The 17,444-nt window shown below is 37.0% G+C and overlaps 1 protein-coding gene across 1 annotated transcript; it reads left to right on the plus strand.

Moving 5' to 3' along the window:
- Positions 1-1,576: 1,576 nt before the first annotated feature.
- Positions 1,577-17,208, plus strand: DEK (DEK proto-oncogene). Its single transcript, XM_010072943.1, has 10 exons — positions 1,577-1,707; positions 3,467-3,568; positions 4,080-4,189; positions 6,837-6,931; positions 9,678-9,798; positions 10,598-10,780; positions 12,511-12,643; positions 14,359-14,507; positions 15,808-15,876; positions 16,733-17,208. The coding sequence occupies exons 1-10, from the start codon at positions 1,581-1,583 to the stop codon at positions 16,742-16,744; spliced, it is 1,101 nt and encodes a 366-aa protein (XP_010071245.1). The 5' UTR covers positions 1,577-1,580; the 3' UTR covers positions 16,745-17,208.
- The last annotated feature ends 236 nt before the right edge of the window (positions 17,209-17,444 follow it).

Raw genomic sequence — 17,444 nt, forward strand, 5'->3', positions numbered from 1 at the left:
AGGGGTGCGGAACGGTGTCGCTGCCCCTGGCTCGAGGAGGGGCGTGGCACTTGTCGCTGTCCCCGCCGCCCATCTCCTTGGCCGCCGGCGCTACCCGTCGTCATCGCTTTCCCCGGCCTCCGGTTGGCAAGTCGGGAAGGGGAGAGACGGTGAGTCCGTGTCTGAAAAGTCCTGGAGGAGGGTGGGAGGTGCTGCTGGGCACTACTGTCCTTCTCGGGGCGGCTTGCGAGATATCCTCTCCCAGCCGAAAATACCCCCGACTTAAGGCTTCCTGAAGGTGGATCCCAGTGCTCTTTTGCCTGAAACAAGTCGTCCTCGCCGACCTGGTGGCTGAGAAGCTAAAAAGTCTCATACTTTGCTATTCCCTTTCTGTTCCTCTTGAAAGAGAGAGAAAAGACAACATGTAGTACTTCGCTTGGTTTTTCACGTGAGCAGACAAGTAAAATTCAGAGAGTAATATCATGAAAAAGTCCGTTTACTTTACTGTATCAAATGAAATAGTAGTAGTAATACCCAGAAAGAGATCTTTATTTTTTCTCACAGCGATTTAGTAAAGAGTAGTAAACTTTCTTTTTCCCCTGACTATCGGTAGTACCACTTATGTTTTCTGTCATTTAGAGTGCTACTGTTCTCTGGCACCTGCGAATACTGCATATAAGCAGGTGATTTAATTGTTTATTGAGTCTGACCTCTTGCAGATAATATTTGCTTTAATGTTGGAAAAATAAAGTGGTTAATCATGTGATATTTTTTCCAAAAGGGCTTATACAACTGATGCTGTATTTTGTTCCAGAACTGTAAACAGTGATGTTGAAAGCCAGAATTTTTGTAAAATGAACAGCTATGTTTGTCTTCCTTTGTTAGATAGACATTCTCTGTCAGTAGGGAAAAGGTACTTGCCAAAGCAAGATATTTTAACTTAATGTTTAAGACACTTGAAAGAAAAGACTCCTCTTAAATATGCTAAGTAAGAAGCATTTGTTCTTTTTTGTTGTAGATCTGCAGATTAAAAACCAAAAGCATTTTCAAGCCCTAAGCTGTCACAGCTATTTGAACTCTGAAAGCAGTGTTAATTTTTTTCCGAATTGCTTGTAAATTTTTATTTTTTATTTTTCTGTTCTGACTTCCCATCTAAGTATGTAGCTTGTGTATTAGGAAACTTGTATGTAGTTAACTGCGATTAGAAATAACTGTTTGGTTTTCAATATGGTGCACTAAAATTGTGATATCTTAAAACATTTCAGTTCTTAATAGATAACAGTGTTAGCTGCTTCAAGTGAGTGTTTCTGAATGCTTCACAAAGCAAGCTTGAAGACTTGTGTGTGGAAAGAATTGATAACCTTTTAAACTGTTCTTAACCAGGCTAGTTGTAGAATGGCAACTCCTCCTGAAAAAATGTATGTATTGTGTGTATGCAGAATACTTTAGTGTCTTGAAGAATGTGAACAATCACAATATGAGCACTATATTACTTCTACTGTACAAGAAAATTTATTAAAAGCAAGATTGCTGTATTTTTCATGTATAATGCTATATTGATAATGGTTTCCCTGACCGTTTTTTTTACAGAACCACACACCATGTCTTCTGTTTCATCAAAAGAAGATACCATGTCATCTGAAAAAGGGGATGAGAAAAAGCCTGAAACTGAAAACAAAGCTGAGGAAAGCGATGAAGATGAAGAAGAGGAGGAGGAGGAAGAAAAGGGTATGTGTTTTTCCACTGAATAAGTTGTCCTTTAAAAAATGCCAGGCTTACTGAATGCAGTCTCCTGTGATCTCCGCTAATTGCACAATTATTGTTTAGGAGATTCCACAGTACATCTGTCTCATGGGTCATAAATTGCTTCCCGGTTTACTATAACAGGCAACAATAGAAACAGCGATACTGATATTCCTCAGAAAAGATTGAAGGGATTGCTAGCATCCTGGATTCCTACGCTAGGGGTTTTCTTTGTTGTTGTATAAACTACTAGATGATTATAAGAGGTAGCATCCTTTATCAAACTATTTGTACAAGAATACATGTCCAAAAAAGAATCCTTTTTTGACGGTAGCACTCTGAAGTGATCCATGTTTTCAAAAGAGAGAAACTTGAAAAATCTGTGCAGTACAGTTGGAAACAACACAGATATCTTTGCCTAACAACTGTGAATTCATTTACTGTGCACCAAAATGTAATTATATTGGAGTGGGGGGTATTCCATTTGACTGATTTTGTCAGTACAAATCGTGGCAGTTGAGCAAGCAAGGCAGGTTTTGTGTTGTGGCATGTAGTCAAGGAATACAAGAGGTGATGAAGAAACTACTGTGCAAAAATGTTAATTTCCACTGTGAAATCTCTAGGCACCTGTTTTGCAAATGAAAGCATCTGTGGAAATAGAGCTGCGGTGTGGCATAGTGAAAACCAAGTCACTGGTGGTCTTGGATTCTTAAAAGACCTGAAGTTTATCTTTAGGAAAGGTAGTAGAAAGAAATGAGACTATGCCATTTGGGAAACAATAGAGTAATTAGAATTAGATTTTTAGAAACAGCTGTTTCTTCTTTACGCACAAGTATGTTTTGCTCTGTCTTCAGCAGATACATATCCAGTTTTGATTATGTTCATACAGATTTAGAAGCTGCTTTCAGATGTTAAAGCCAGGACAGCCTGCCTGTTTAGCACTAAGGATAGTTTGATTTGAGGTCAAGTATTTTAGTATGAAATGTTTAAGTGAAGCTTTGGGTTTTTCTCCTGACATGGTATAATTAGAATAGTGATGTGCAATGTATACATAAAACAATTAAATATATTCACTACTGAGCAGTACCAGAATTACTAGAAATAGTATTCTTGTAGTATTTGTGACACTCATTCCCTGCAGAGCACTGCTCTGTATAGGCCTGTGAGATGTAGTACAGTCCCACTGTGCTTATGCTTCTGCCTCTCCTGCTGATATGTGTGGGTCCTCCATCCCAGTAGTGGGAAGAGAAAGCATCTGTAGGCATGCTGGACTCTCCTTTTGCCTATCCGATGGTAGTATAGTCCCCAAGAGAGCTAAAGTGGAGCTGTGTGCATAGGGGCTGTGGCATCCCAGAAGGAGACTGTGCAAACAATGTCAGTTCTGTGCCTGAGAAAGGCAGTGAAAGGAGAGAAGGATGGGTTTCTGAAAATGTATAGTGCTGCAGTCTCTGTTGTGGGATGAAGTTCCCGTTCCCTTTAGGAAAATCCCAGTCTTGTCTTCAAGGTTAAGTTGGATACAGGGTTGTTTTTAAGAACTAGAGACTCTTCTAGTTATATATATACAGCTCCATAGAATCCCACTAACCTATTAGCCAGCAGTTTGAAAGTGCCATAGTACCTGGTTATATCATTATTCATTTTTGGTTTACCATTTCAGAGATTCTGAGTTGTATTGGCTGTCACTACAGTCAAATCTGCTCATGTAATGAAAAAATATTGTGTTTAAGGAATCTGTCTTTTGCAGAAAAGAGTCTCATAGTTGAAGGAAAAAGGGAGAAAAAGAAGGTCGACCGACTGACCATGCAAGTGTCCTCGTTGCAAAAGGAACCTTTTACAATTACACCAGGTAACCTTGTTCTCTCACATAAGAATTGTGAGTGTTGGGAATGATGATGAAACCTCTTAAAAGATCAAATTATTAATTTGTTATAGATGAGACCTAACTTAAGACTTACAATCCGTTTTAAAATAGTAAGGCTATTAAAATTATATGAAAACCATCTTTTATTCTGTAGCATCAATTTAAACCAGAAAAATTAGATCATGTTTAAACTTACCTGGAATATAGGATCTTCAGTACCCAGCCACCACTAACAAAGGCAGGAGCAGCTAGAATAAAAAGAAATGCAAAGTCCTTGTACCCTGGTCTAGGTAGTATCAAGCAAGGAAGATAAAGAGACTGTCAGGATGCCTAATTGATAGGAAAAGGCCTGCTTAATGTTCAACATATTATAATGGCTGATGCTATTCTGAAATAACTTCTTTGCTTTTTTAAAAAAACAGTAGATATTTGAAGTTATAAACACATAGGTAAATATGAATGTGATGAATAGCATAATTGATTTTAACTGTTTCAGGAAAAGGACAAAAACTCTGTGAAATTGAAAGGATACAATTCTTTCTGAGTAAAAAGAAGACAGACGAACTTAGGAACCTGCACAAACTCCTCTACAACAGGCCAGGCACTGTAAGAACTTAAAATCAATCTTGTATATCTATTAGTTCTCATGCATAGTGGTTTGTAGTATATTTTTTTACATTTGTACATGTGGCTCTACTAGTTAAGTGTCATTTATTACCAAGTATTGGAAAATGAATATTGCAGGACCAGTCAAGCAAGCCCCTAACTTTTCTAACTCCTGTAAACTACTCTCCTATAAAAATCCTATGGAAAGGTGTACTGAATTATAAAGAAGCTTAAATATTGATTTTTAATTTATTTTTTTTTTAATTGGGGGAGGGGTGGTTTGCCTTACAAGGACGCATTGGAAATAATTTATGGTTTACATGCTAAAAGCTCCTGATAGGCAGACTACAGTCTAAATACTCAATGTAGTTATTTTGTTCAGCATAGCTTTTTCTTTTATGTTTGAAACCTGTTAGTGGGTTTTGATGCATTGCTGCTTACCTAGTAATTTTCTCCTTTAGTTTGCCTAAAGCAGTAGAAAGTAAAACAACGTTATATGTAAAATCTTAATAGTGATTTTTGTCACATTTATCTAAGACAATTAAAATATTAGTTACTAACATGATATGCTTGCTTTTGTATTTAAGGATAAAACTTAAAATATAATAGCAGATCTTTCTTGGAGCCCTTTATGTATCAGTGATTGTGCCTGAAATTTCAAAGTAAATATCAATTTTCCTTGCTAATAGAGGTAAAACAGATGCTGAGAAATTAAGGCAATTAATTTTACTATTTCAATACGCTTACTGTATTTACAGGAATTTTTTTTTTATCTCTTTGTGTATTTTGGAAACTTGAACAGCTAGCATAGAAACCAGAAACTGAATAGTGCTTGTACAGATGCATGCTGGCTGTATGATCCCAGACCACTGCTGCAAATGTAATGCCTGCTCAAATGTGAAAGATCGATCTGCTGCCTCAGTTATTCAGAAGAAAGCACAGTATATATTAATTAAAACCTACTTCTGTGAATTATGTTATTTATTCAGTATGGCAGTAAACCAGAAGAGAGAATTTCTGACTTAAGTGTGCACAGAGTTTTGCAAACTTTTGAGTTGTGCTGCTGTAGAATTTGTTTGACAGAAAAGTTACAATGACAGAACCATGTAACTTTCTGATTTAACTGGTTTTACCGTGGAAGTTGTCGAACTGCATCCACTTACCTTTCACGAAACCTGTAACACTTTTATACTGCCTTTGGGGGGAGGTGCTGGGATAACATTACCTCAGAGTCCATCTTTGCTACTTTAGATTGCAGATCTGAGACATAAGTGATTTAAGAGACTATTGTTTTTTGATTATGTAACACTACTAAGAAACTAACAACTCGATAATACTGTTATTAATAATTTATTTAGTAATCAATAATAAATAACCTAATCAACTAGCAGACACAACTATTCACAGTTTCGTAATTATGTGCAAATTATATAACTGTAAATTGATACTTGACACTCCTAAATCATACTAATTAGACATGCCATGACTGCTGCTCTTGCCCTTCCCTCCCATACCACTTATTTGGTTGCAATTCCACTCCCACTTTGCTTTGCCCTCCCACATTTAGTCTTTTGGACATGGACTTGTTGGAAAGTCCAGCTGGATGGCTGCAGTGTCACAGTGGTTTGAGTCCAAAGATATAAGAATATATTTATTTACTTGGAAATATGTTGGTATGGTTTCATCCAAAACACTATTTAATCAGAATTGTAGGGAACTTAGAACGTTGTTTAATATAGTGAAGATCAGGTGGTGTCTTGTATGCACGTTCTGTATGTGCTTTGGATCGTAATTAACATTTTAATAAAACATACCAATACCATCTGCAAATTTCTCTAGGTGCTGGACAAAGATAATTTCTCTTTGGAAAAGGTGCTTAGCTTTGGTAAAATTATAAACTAATGGAGAAACACCAGGAACAAAATTTGTAGAACTATTGAAAGTGAGTTCAAATTATTCTCAATAGTGTTGAAAAGATCTCAGAAGAATGAAAGATTTGGGGATGTTTTTTAACTTCTTTATTTTTTTTTTGTAAAAGGAGATGGAGTGAAAACAAATAACTTAATGTATTTGGGATCCTGATGGGAGGAATTTTCCCCTTGTAAGAGCTGTTGCAGTGAAAGTTCAACCCTGTTCAGGCTGCACATATAATGATAGAAGTTGTAAATTGGGTGGTATGTAAATGCAAAAATTGGTCATGCTAAGGAAAAGGTTCAAAAGTACAATCATAGTCCTATGTAAGACTTTAGAAAAGCAAGTAAAGCAAATCTGCTTCAGCAGATTATATAGTACAAATAAAATTCATTGTTCTATAACAAATTCCATGGTACAAAGCATGCAGCAGGCTTCATGTGATCATAGTTGTGCAAACCTGTAAATAATAATGCAATACATTCTAAACAAGCTTAAAATGGCAGGTAATTTACCTAGTAGGTTATTAAAAGTACCAAGATCACAACAATTTAATTGTAGTTTGGCCGTCATGAGTTAAATAAAGGCATAATCCATGTAAGTTATAACTTAAAGGGTATAACTTTTTGTCAACAGAGGGCTAAATGCTAGCATATATTTTTCCTGTATAAGAAGTTTACAAATGCAATTGGATGAAATCTTTTGAACTACTAATAATCTCTGTGTTCTGTTCTAGGTTGCTTCTCTAAAGAAGAACGTGGGCCAGTTCAGTGGGTTCCCATTTGAGAAAGGAAGTGACCAATACAAAAAGAAGGAAGAAATGTTAAAAAAGTAATGATCTCTGTTGCTACTTAACATAGCTTGACTCAAGCTATGCACTACTTTTTATTTTCAAAATTTTACTTCCGATGAAATTTAAACTTAGAGCTGTAGGAAATAGCCACTCACCTTAATGATCTGTTTCTGAGCTCATTTTAATTACACTAACTGGTCTCTTGAGACAACTTGAAATGCATTGAAAAGAGTTAAGCTGTAAACATTTTATTCACAATTCCTACAGTCCTGGCTTTAACTATTGCATGCTGACTAGCAGATTCTTCTGCCAGGTGAGAGGAAAACATTATTTCCCCAGGCAAGCATAGCGTTGTGAATACATTGTGCTGTATTCATGGTGCAAACTTGCATCCTTCTGTGCCTTAAAACCTTCCTCCTTCAGAATCAAAGCCATTTCTGCTTACTGTATAATAAACATACAGTCTTATTCCTAGAATTGCTATAACAAATCTTTTTTGCTTGCTTTTTTTTTCTTTTTTTACTCTCCCCATATAAGCTGCTTCTCTATTAACAGGAGAAACTGTTGTAGCTTATTTTTGACTGGACTGAAAGGGTTTAAAAATGCCCTTGCATATTAGCACTGCTAGCTGTAACAAATGAAAGAACTTGTAACTTCTACACAATTGATTCTAAATTGGTTTTTTTTAGTGTCAGTTTATAGTGGGAAGGCTTCCAGAATTTGGAATTTGCAAATCTTCCTTCCTCAGGTGCCTAGTTTTCCAGGAGTAGGGTTTGTCAGATAAAGGTGAATCTATCTACAAGACAAAGTCTGGTGCAGAATGGGGGTTTTGCCCATTTCCCACTGGTTTAATTGGATAATGTTTCCCCATATCTGCGAAAGGTCACGAAATAGAGTATTTTTGCACACTTTTTTTCGTATTTTCCATATGAAAGAACTGCTAGTTAAGTTTTGTTACCCTTCAGCAAATGTGAAAACTGATTGTTGCATTGTCACTCTTATGACAAGGTAGTGAGCCCTGTGTGCTGGTGCTACTGTGGTAGGTTCTGCTGCTGTGCATAGCTGTGTATGAAACACTGCTGATTATCCTATTCATTCTGACTACGTGGTTGATTTCTGCCCACACTGTACACTTGCATGGCATCATGTTTTAACAGCATTGAACAAGACAAACAAAGGTCACAATTTATTTTGCAGAATCTTACAGGTTATAAACTAAAAAGACTGAGGGTTGAGGCTGCTCTGTGGATTAGAGTTCCTGGATTTTTAAAGTCAAAAGTACTTGCTGTGGAAGTTACTGTCTCAAAACTTGTGTGCACTTGTTTATTCCACACAGGAACTGCATTTTAATACTTCGTACGTTACGTTTGCCTGTTACCTGCAGATATACCTTCAAAGCATTAAAAATATGAAATTATTTGGGAGGTGATATTTATTCTTTGTATATATTAGTTCTAAGTTAACATACAAGGACAAATGCCATTTGTAACACAAGTCATAAGGAATTTTAATTAAAGCAGCAATAGAACCACCAAATCCTAAATTCAGTACACAAGGTCTTTCAAGTATGAGACAGAAACTTCAATGCTATGCAGTTTTAAAATCTGTTAACGAGTTAAGTGGTTTTAACTATAGTGTTAAGTATTATTGTATTTTAAAATGCAAGAAACTGACTTTTGATTCTGGAGGAATACCTTACAAGTGTGCAGTGTATCCCCAGAAGTTAAACGGGAGGACTCTCTGCACGTTAAGATTGTGCAATTTTTTTTATAACCTTGTGTAGAAAAATGTTTTATAACCTTGTGTAGAAAGATTTTACTTCATCTTTGGAAGGATGGTGGATGAACTATTTGAGGCAGGAAGATGCACCAAACCAGTTAAGATTTCCTGTTTCCTTGCCCTAAAATATGGGAGAACAAGGTTGTTCTGCCCCCTTAAAAGCCTGTGAGCTTAAAAAGACAGTCTGAAATTAAATGCTACTTTAGAGAAGTTGTAGGTCATCATGAAATGATTTCACTCACTTTTTTTTAGTAAACAATGAAAATTTTCTTTTGACTTCCATTAGCAGAAATAGCTATAAAACTTGGGAAAAGTGGTCAATGAAATCCACTTCTGAGGCAGCATTGTACAAAATGAGTGAAGACGAAAGCATAAGCATTTGAAGGGAGGTAACAGGTAGAATAAGTAGGGTTTGGTTTTTTTTTTAAAAATCTCACTAATCTTGCATTCTAATGTCATACCCTCACAGGATCTGACTCTTTCTTTCCACTCTTTTCAATACCAGTGGGACAAGTTATAAAGTGGAACATTGGTTCAAGATCCTTTTGGAGTAAAGAGGGTAGATGTCAGACATTCTTGAACCTTCTATCCTAATCAGAGGTACTTCCGTAAAGGGGTAAGGAACCAGAGAAAATAAAGGGAGACCTCTTCCCCCTTCAAGTTCAAATCTTGTACCCACTGGTTTTATTTTCCAAGATTGATGCTTTCCAATGTGGTAGATTAGGAGAGATTCTGGGGAAGATATTTTTTTTCTTATTAAAATCTTATAATTTTTAAATATATTCTACTTTACACAGGTTGATTTGGGAATTTTGCTTTATTTTATTTATGTAATATGGTGGTGGTTCTTTGCTTGGCTATAGATAAGACTGGAAATGTAGTTAAGGGTATATATTCATGTCTATTGTCAGGTTGAAGACACAAACCAGATAGCAGCTTCTAGTGGTCAAATGCTTGAGTGATTGTGTAGGATGTGATACTGAATCTGTTTTTTTTCCTCTCCAGATTTAGAAATGCAATGCTGAAAAGTATCTGTGAAGTTCTCGACTTGGAACGATCAGGAGTTAATAGTGAGCTGGTAACCAGAATCTTAAACTTCTTAATGCACCCAAAATCTTCAGGCAAGGTGAGAGGCAGGTTGTTATGCTTGCTTTTATAGCTCTGTTCTGATGAAAAATGCAACTGTCTCTATGGCTTATTAGTTGCTTGTTACCACGTGCAATACAATTACTGTTCTAACTTACTGAAGTAGCAATGGCTTCTTGAAAGAAAGTAGCTCTACTCTTGCAGGCATTCATAATAGGGTGAGGACTTTGAAGCCATATGCTTACATGTAAGTGCACATTGCAGTTTTTTAATCTAAAACTGATACTTAAATAGTTAGACTGTTGCTCAGGAAATTAAATTTATTCCTAGCAAACACTGTTAAGTGATGTGAACAAGGAGTCTGCATGCTGCCTTAGGGACACGGGTACTGAGTGACAACAAAATGCAGTTTTGCATAAGACATGGCAGAATTCCTGCCTTTAAGTTTTCTGAAGAGTTGTCAGCTAACTTGTTACCGGAAGAAAAAGTTTGCTTTTATAAGTTGTGAGGGTGTAGGTATGTAAAAGGTTTATTCTAGGTTGTTCTTCCTTGTTTCCCTTCCCTAACCCCCAACCTTTGAAGATTGGTTTGGTTAAGGGAGTAAAAGGGGTACTTAGCTTAGAACTGAAACTTCATTTTACTCAGCTCCATCTCTGTAATGAATTTCTGCTTACTGCAAAATGTTATGGCTTAAATGTAGTGCATAAAATAGTCCTGGGTTTTGTTATCAAGATTTAGAGACCTCTATATTTGTTTACTGTTCTTTTATGTGATTTGAAGGAATTTGTATTTTTGAAATTCACTTTTGTATTTCTAATTGGATTACACACATTTCTCAGCCATTGCCGAAGTCCAGAAAAACACCAAGCAAAGGTGCAAAAAAAGAACGCAGTAGCACTGGAACAACAAGAAAAGCAAAACGTACCAAGTGCCCAGAGATCTTGTCAGATGAATCCAGTAGTGAAGAAGATGAAAAGAAGGAAAAGGATGACTCTTCAGAAGAAAAAGAAAGTGAAGATGAGGTGATGAAGTTTTTTGTTTTTCAACATAGGGTTAAAAACCTTTGTCTGCAATTTGTCATTATGTGATTGTTACGAGTTGGTAATTCTTGGAACACATAGAGTTGGTGGGAAAGTGATGTTTAACCGAATGAATGATTTGAAGGAAAGGGGAACACATTGGCACTACATAACACCTTTTCATAATTTCTTAGTGCATTAAAGTTAGAGAATTGATAAGATAAAAGGCAGAGGTTCTGATACTTGGATGTATATATGCACCATTTGCTATGTGTCATTTTGGGGCAGCCTGGATTTCAAATATAATTGATTGCATTTCTTGTGTCATTTTGTGATAACTTTATTCTAAGTTCGTAAAAAATTCCCAATATCTAGCGATCTTTTTTCTGTGAAGGTTTTGATTGGATACCTAGGACTTACCTTTGAATTCTGTAGAGGTCCTTGACCTACCTGGCTGCATTGTTTGGGGTTTTTTTTTACATATTTCTCCTGGATTTTCCATCCTAGTCTCTCTTTTAGGGTTCTCTGTCTTGGATCACAAAGAAAGTGGGCAACATAGTAAGCAGCCTCATAAAGATTCCTGCAATCTCCAGAGTGTTCTCATCTCACTGTATTTTCTGTTCTTATCTGTTTTCTTTGAAGCTTCTTCTGCCCTTGCATAGTAGGAGAGAAACGAGATGAACTTTGTATTTAAATGCATAATACCTTTGCCTATGCTTTCCCTTTCGGCCCTGTACTTAATTCACAGAATAGGTGCAAAACGTGGAGGGCCCGGTACAAGTGTATGGCTGATTTGTGTACATAGTGTACACTGATTTGCCCATATGCCTGAAGCCTGGGGAAAAGAAAAATGAAAAAGGAGCTATAGGCTTCATCTTACCCTGTATTTTGACTTAGATGGGACTGCCTTTTTAGCTTTAATCACAGCCCTGCAACTAACTGCACTTAGTCAAATGGTGTCCAAGGAATTTCTTTATGTAAGCTTATGGAGCCTTTGGCTGTAATGCAAGACCATTATTTACTTGTGTTACATTCTGTCTATTGCAGTGGAAGTCTGACAGGTTGCTAAGTAGTCTGAGCTATGGTTCATGTTTGTTTCTGTGAGGAAAACACAGAAGGCTTTTGAGAAGTACTATCTAAAGATTTTGTGTGTTAAGCACACATTTAATTTGTGCCAAAAATGCAGTGCACCAATATGTGTATGCTGTATGCATTTATGGTCCCAATTTCTTCTGCTGATGTTAACTTAATGCAATAATTTTGGGGGTTTTCTAGTCACAATAATTGGCCAAATTATGGATTAGCTAATGCAGTTCTCAGGTACTGCAAAAAGAATTAGCTGTATGTAGTCTTAGAGAGCTGAAGCATCTGGAAGTAATTGAATACAACATACCATGCCCTTTTTTAAAGGAACATCTTTAAAGTGGTATTATAAGTAATTATGAATGAGAAGTTGTAGCATAACCAAGCTACCAGTATTATCAAAAAGTTCTAGATGTTTGTGCTCAAGAGTCCCTGTAAAAGGGCAATGTGAAATTTAAAAGAATGTGGGAATACTTTTTGTGGACATATTCCCCCTATAGTATAGGGGTAGAAATTGCTAGTAAAACATAGCCATTAAATTTGCTGATTTAGTTTATATTGACAGAAAGGATAACTTCCATTGTGGAGAAGAGGTGCAGATTGTTCAGGTAGAAACCATCATTTTAATCTTCTGTTTTTCTTCTTTATAGCCCCCTAGAAAAGCATCTAAAAGAGAAAAATCTAGAAAGATGACTTCCAAAACCAAGAAACCTGTGAAGGGTGCGAATGTCAAGAAGGCAGATAGCAGCACCACTAAGAAAAACCAGAGCAGTTCTAGAAAAGGTAAATTACTTAAATCTTTCATCATATGTTGACTTGTAGCTTAATTGGCGTGCTTACTAGAAAGCAAGCTTTTGCACCTAATTATGAAAGAAAATAGAATTTGGTCATTCTTGTCTTGCTACGTGATGTTTCTTTCCTTGCAGAAGTAATTAAAAAAAAAAAAAGTTCCTGGTTTGGGAACAGTTTATCTAATTTCTGTTGTATACATATATGTACTTTTTATTTGCATATAAACTGAAAGTATCGGCCTAGTTCTTCATTCTGCAGGAGGAACAGTAGCAAAATTTTGTTGGTGCCTCTATGGTGACTTCACATGAATCTTATAATTGATCCAGTAATATATCAGCGTATGTCTTCTGTTCAGCAGCTTGATGTGTTTGTTGTTAACGTAGATACGGGTTCTATGTGCTTCCTGTTGTAATTGGTTTTCTCATATCTGGCAATACACATAAAAGGTATACATACATTGAGTTTTGTAATACCTTTGTAAAGATTGCAGCAGTGGAGGTGGGGACAGTGGTTTCTCACTAAGCAACTTTGCAGAAAAGAACCTGGGTGGGGGCAGATGGTTCTTGCAGACAATCCAGAGCTGACCCCAGTTCAGCAGTGTGCCTGTGTGATAGGGACCCTGCACAGTGCTCGGGGCTGTTTCAGCAAGCGTGTGGCCAGCAGCTTGGGGCAAGTGCTGCTTACCCCCCTTCAGCGCTCCTGAGCCTGCAGCAGGAGTGCTGTGTCCAGCTGTGGGCTCCCTGGTGTGAGACAGGCATGGACACGCTGGAGAGAGGCCAGGGGAGGGCCACCAAGATGGTCAGGGGGCTGCAGCACACGATGTAGGAGGGGAGGCAGAGAGAGCTGGGCTTGTTCAGCCTTCAGAAGAGACAGAGAAAGGGGGATCATACTGCAGTCTGCAACTGCCACCTGGGAGAGTGTGGGGAAGGCAGGGCCAGGCTCTGCTTGGAGGTGCAGAGTGAGAGGACAGGAGGCAACCGACACATGCTGCCACCAGAGAAATTACAGTTACGTGTGAGGGGAAGAAAAGTTTCACTGTGAAGATGGTCACAGAAATGGGGCCTGGAGCAGTTGTGGAATCCCCCTTGTTGGAGATGTTGAACTCAACCTGGCAGAGCCCCAAGCAACCAGCTCCATATTGACCCTGTTCCCAGTAACGGTTTAAACCAGATGATCTCCAGAGGTCCTTTCCCACCTTAAATTGTCTGTCACTTTTTGAGACAATAGCCATGTCTCTGACACAGTTATAGCCTCTTCATTTGTTGTCATGGTGTTTCTGATGGCATGTTCAGTAATACAGCATTGCAAAATGACAAGATCCTACTGCGCAGGTCTGATGGGGGGAGAAAAAAATCCAAACTCCTTTTTAAAGCAAATATGTACTTTTTTAGGGTCATAATATCTCAATTTAGAAATGTTGCAATAAACCTTTTTTTAGCTTGATAAATTAACCTGACCCATACTGTCTAGAATGCGTATTGATTTGCAGACTGATAGTTCATCAAAAATGATGCAGATTCATAAATAAATGTAGTATTGATATCATTAGCTTTGTTTTTAAATGGATGATCTGGTAAGATGTCTATTTTGAGGGAGAACATCTGCAACAGATGTTTGGGGAAAGTTCTGATGGCTCCTGTTTTGGAGAAAGAAAGCAGACAAATTGAAAATCTTTTATTACAATTCAAATTATTCTTCATATTTAGAAAGTGAGTCTGAAGATAGTTCAGATGATGAACCTTTAATTAAAAAGCTGAAGAAACCACCCACAGATGAAGAACTTAAGGAAACTGTCAAGAACTTGTTGGCCAATGCAAACTTGGAGGAGGTCACAATGAAACAAATTTGCAAGGAGGTAAGCAAATATGATTTTTGCAGTCTCTTTTTAGGCAGTGGGTTGTCTGTGAACTGACTTGTCATTGTTTCAGGAATGGAAGCTTGCATTCCCCACAATGGTTCAGAAATAAAGTAGTTTTGCATTGATTTATTGGTTAACAGCTATAACAAGGAACGTTTAATCTTAAGATATACAACACTGATAGCCAACATTAGAAGGGAAATCTCCAAAGAAAAATTAGCTATATGGAAAGTAGCAGTATTACCTCCAAAACAACTGCCATGTATTAATGTGAGCTGTTGACAGTAGCGAGCTGCTGCACCCTCTCAAAAGGGGAGGGCTGTATCCTGCTCTCTGTACATTTCTGCTGTTCACCTTGCCTTCATTCTTCATATCTACTCTTTATGAATCGATTAAACTCTTATCAGCAAAAAATTAATAGTTCTCAGCTGAGTTAGTGAGCTGAATCAGTTCAGCAAGGAATCCATTAATTGTGAGGACAGGTACCAGGAAGGAACCATGTGGCCGGAAAAGGGAAAGGTGGGGAAAAGTGACCAAAACACAGACAGTGCTGTTACCTTGACACTTTCTAGGCAGTTAACTCACGTTTGTTTTCCTGGTACTTCCGAGAAGCTGTCTTGAGGAAAATTAAACCAGAAAGTATTCTTATGAGAAAACTGTATGTTCATACTCTGTACAAACTTGTTGTCATGTTTATAGTCATTCTAGAAGTCTGAAATTTGATACGCTGAAATAAAATATTCTGCATTGGTTGTCAGTGTTGGCATCCGTGTTTTGTTTGTTTGTTCTTCTCCCACCCTGTTAACCAAGGAATACTTGGAGAATGGAAGTCAAATATGTTGACTCTTTTATTAGTCAATTGAAATGATCACAATTTTACTTATTACCACAAAATAAATAAGCCTTGGGATTTGATATTTGTTTAGCTTCCTACAGTAATGCAGAGGTATGTGGCTACTTAGAGAGCATGTAAGACAAAGATTGGGGAATTCTTATTTGCCTGACATGGCACGCTAGTCATTCTGATTTGTTGATATGAAAAATTATAGTACCAGTTTAGTCCGTGACCAAACATCAAAAAATACACATATTTAAATATATATGTGGTCAAAAGAAGGACAGGAAAATAAGCTTCTCACTTTCTGTAATTAACAGAGGTAATTTTGGCAATTGTAATACTAGAAGTACCACACCAATGTCTGCCCTAATTTCACTTAAGCTCCTTCTATTCGTACAATACATTGAATTAAAGTAATTAGAGCTTTGTTTTGTTTTTTGCCTTTTTTTTTTTTTTTAGGTGTATGAAAAATATCCTAGTTATGATTTATCTGACAGGAAAGACTTCATTAAAAAAACAGTCAAAGAGGTAAAGACTTTATCATATAGAAAACATTCTGTGTTGGGTTTTGGTTTTTGTCTTCAGAGTGGCATGGCATCCTGTTACACTCGTTTTAATAGCCTCCTGTATAGTACTAAAGTTTAGTGCTCTGATAAACCTGAACTCTGGCTCTGATTTTCTTCTTCTTCCCCCCTCCCTTGTATCCCTCTTTCAAAAATAACCACTTCAGACTCTTAACATGCCACTACTACTCTTATGAATTTTCTTTGGTAAGCAGAACTAAAGTTAAAGTTATCATTAAAGTTATCATCATTTTTTATTACTTTTAAGGCATAGCTCTCAGAGAGTAAATTACAGCCTTGGCTGCAAGGTGCACTGTAATTCATGTGCTGACCACATACATTTCTAGGTAACAATGCATGAGGTTGTATAAGCTCTGCAGACCTGCAAGCTCTGGCAATGAGAGAGGGCAAAAGAGGAGAGTGAGCTGTTCTCTGTTACAGGCTCCTGGTAGCACCCTTAGAATGTTGCTTTGAGTTTGCAGCACTGAATATTAGCTCAATTATTTGAGTTTGCCCCAAAACTGAAAATGGAACTAGAGAAGTAAGGTTCACTTGTTGTAGTTAATAAAGTAACTTTTCTCTTGTGGCTTCATTTGCAGATGTTGATATATGGCTGTGTAGAAATAGTTTTGTCTATGTGCTGTGCATACATATGCCACTATCAGCAAAGGCATGAGAGCAATTTCTCTGCTGTAGGGATCTTCCTGGTTTTTTGTGATAGCGAAAGTAGAGTGTATTTTCTTGATGGTCTGATGCAAAAGGAGAGGCTGTATGTAACTGGATTGAGAGAAAGGAGAAAACTAATACACTTCTCTTTTCAGTTGATTTCATGATCTGATTTGACTGTGGGAAATGAAGATTCCTGGTTTTATGTTCCCATGGATCTGAAGATTTGGTAGCACCAGCAAAAGGAATGTGTCTTACCTTTGTGGTATTTAGTCAGAGCTGATTCTGCTGACCTAATGTTGAGTGTTGATGTAAATTGCTTTGTGTATCTTTTTCTAAAAAACAAAACAAAACTGCATTTGATGCAGTTTTTAGTTGAACATACTTAAGTTTTGTGCATGGCAATAAATGTTCCCTTTTTTATAGTTTTTGTACATTTTGAATTGCTTTGTATAACTAGATTAATTGGAACCATTTAGCTTTTTTGTGTGGTTACTAGCTTGCAGAAGATTTTAAAATCAAGTAAGATGAAAGCTGCTTATCTGCACCTATACATGCAGAGACTGGAATATTGCAGTGTTGGTTATAAAGATATTTGAATCCGTATCCATTCTGAAAATAACAAGAGTTAGTCACATGTTAATGTCTTATATATTCTGATACATTCTACAGATGCAGAATTATTCCAAATGTAGATTACTGTCTTGCATGTGTAGGCACTGAGAGAACTGTCAAAGCATGGTAATTAATTGGCATATAGATGTTATTTTTGTAGTTTTAAAAGGCTTTCTGTTGTGTATATAAAGTTTATTTCAGATTTCTTTTGTGCAAATCAGTTTTTTAATCTCGTTATTTTAGAATTTATGA

This window comes from Pterocles gutturalis, unplaced genomic scaffold (genome assembly GCF_000699245.1).
Source record: "Pterocles gutturalis isolate BGI_N339 unplaced genomic scaffold, ASM69924v1 scaffold43762, whole genome shotgun sequence".
Lineage (NCBI taxonomy): Eukaryota > Metazoa > Chordata > Aves > Pterocliformes > Pteroclidae > Pterocles > Pterocles gutturalis.

What these genes read in the sequence shown, in the direction of transcription:
- DEK (XM_010072943.1), top strand. Translation starts at nt 1,581, where the DNA reads ATGTCTTCTGTTTCATCAAAAGAAGATACCATGTCATCTGAAAAAGGG. An exon ending in AAGGAAGAAATGTTAAAAAA is followed by an intron (nt 6,932 to 9,677) that starts GTAATGATCTCT and finishes TTTCCTCTCCAG; the next exon opens with ATTTAGAAATGCAATGCTGA. An exon ending in ACCCAAAATCTTCAGGCAAG is followed by an intron (nt 9,799 to 10,597) that starts GTGAGAGGCAGG and finishes CACATTTCTCAG; the next exon opens with CCATTGCCGAAGTCCAGAAA.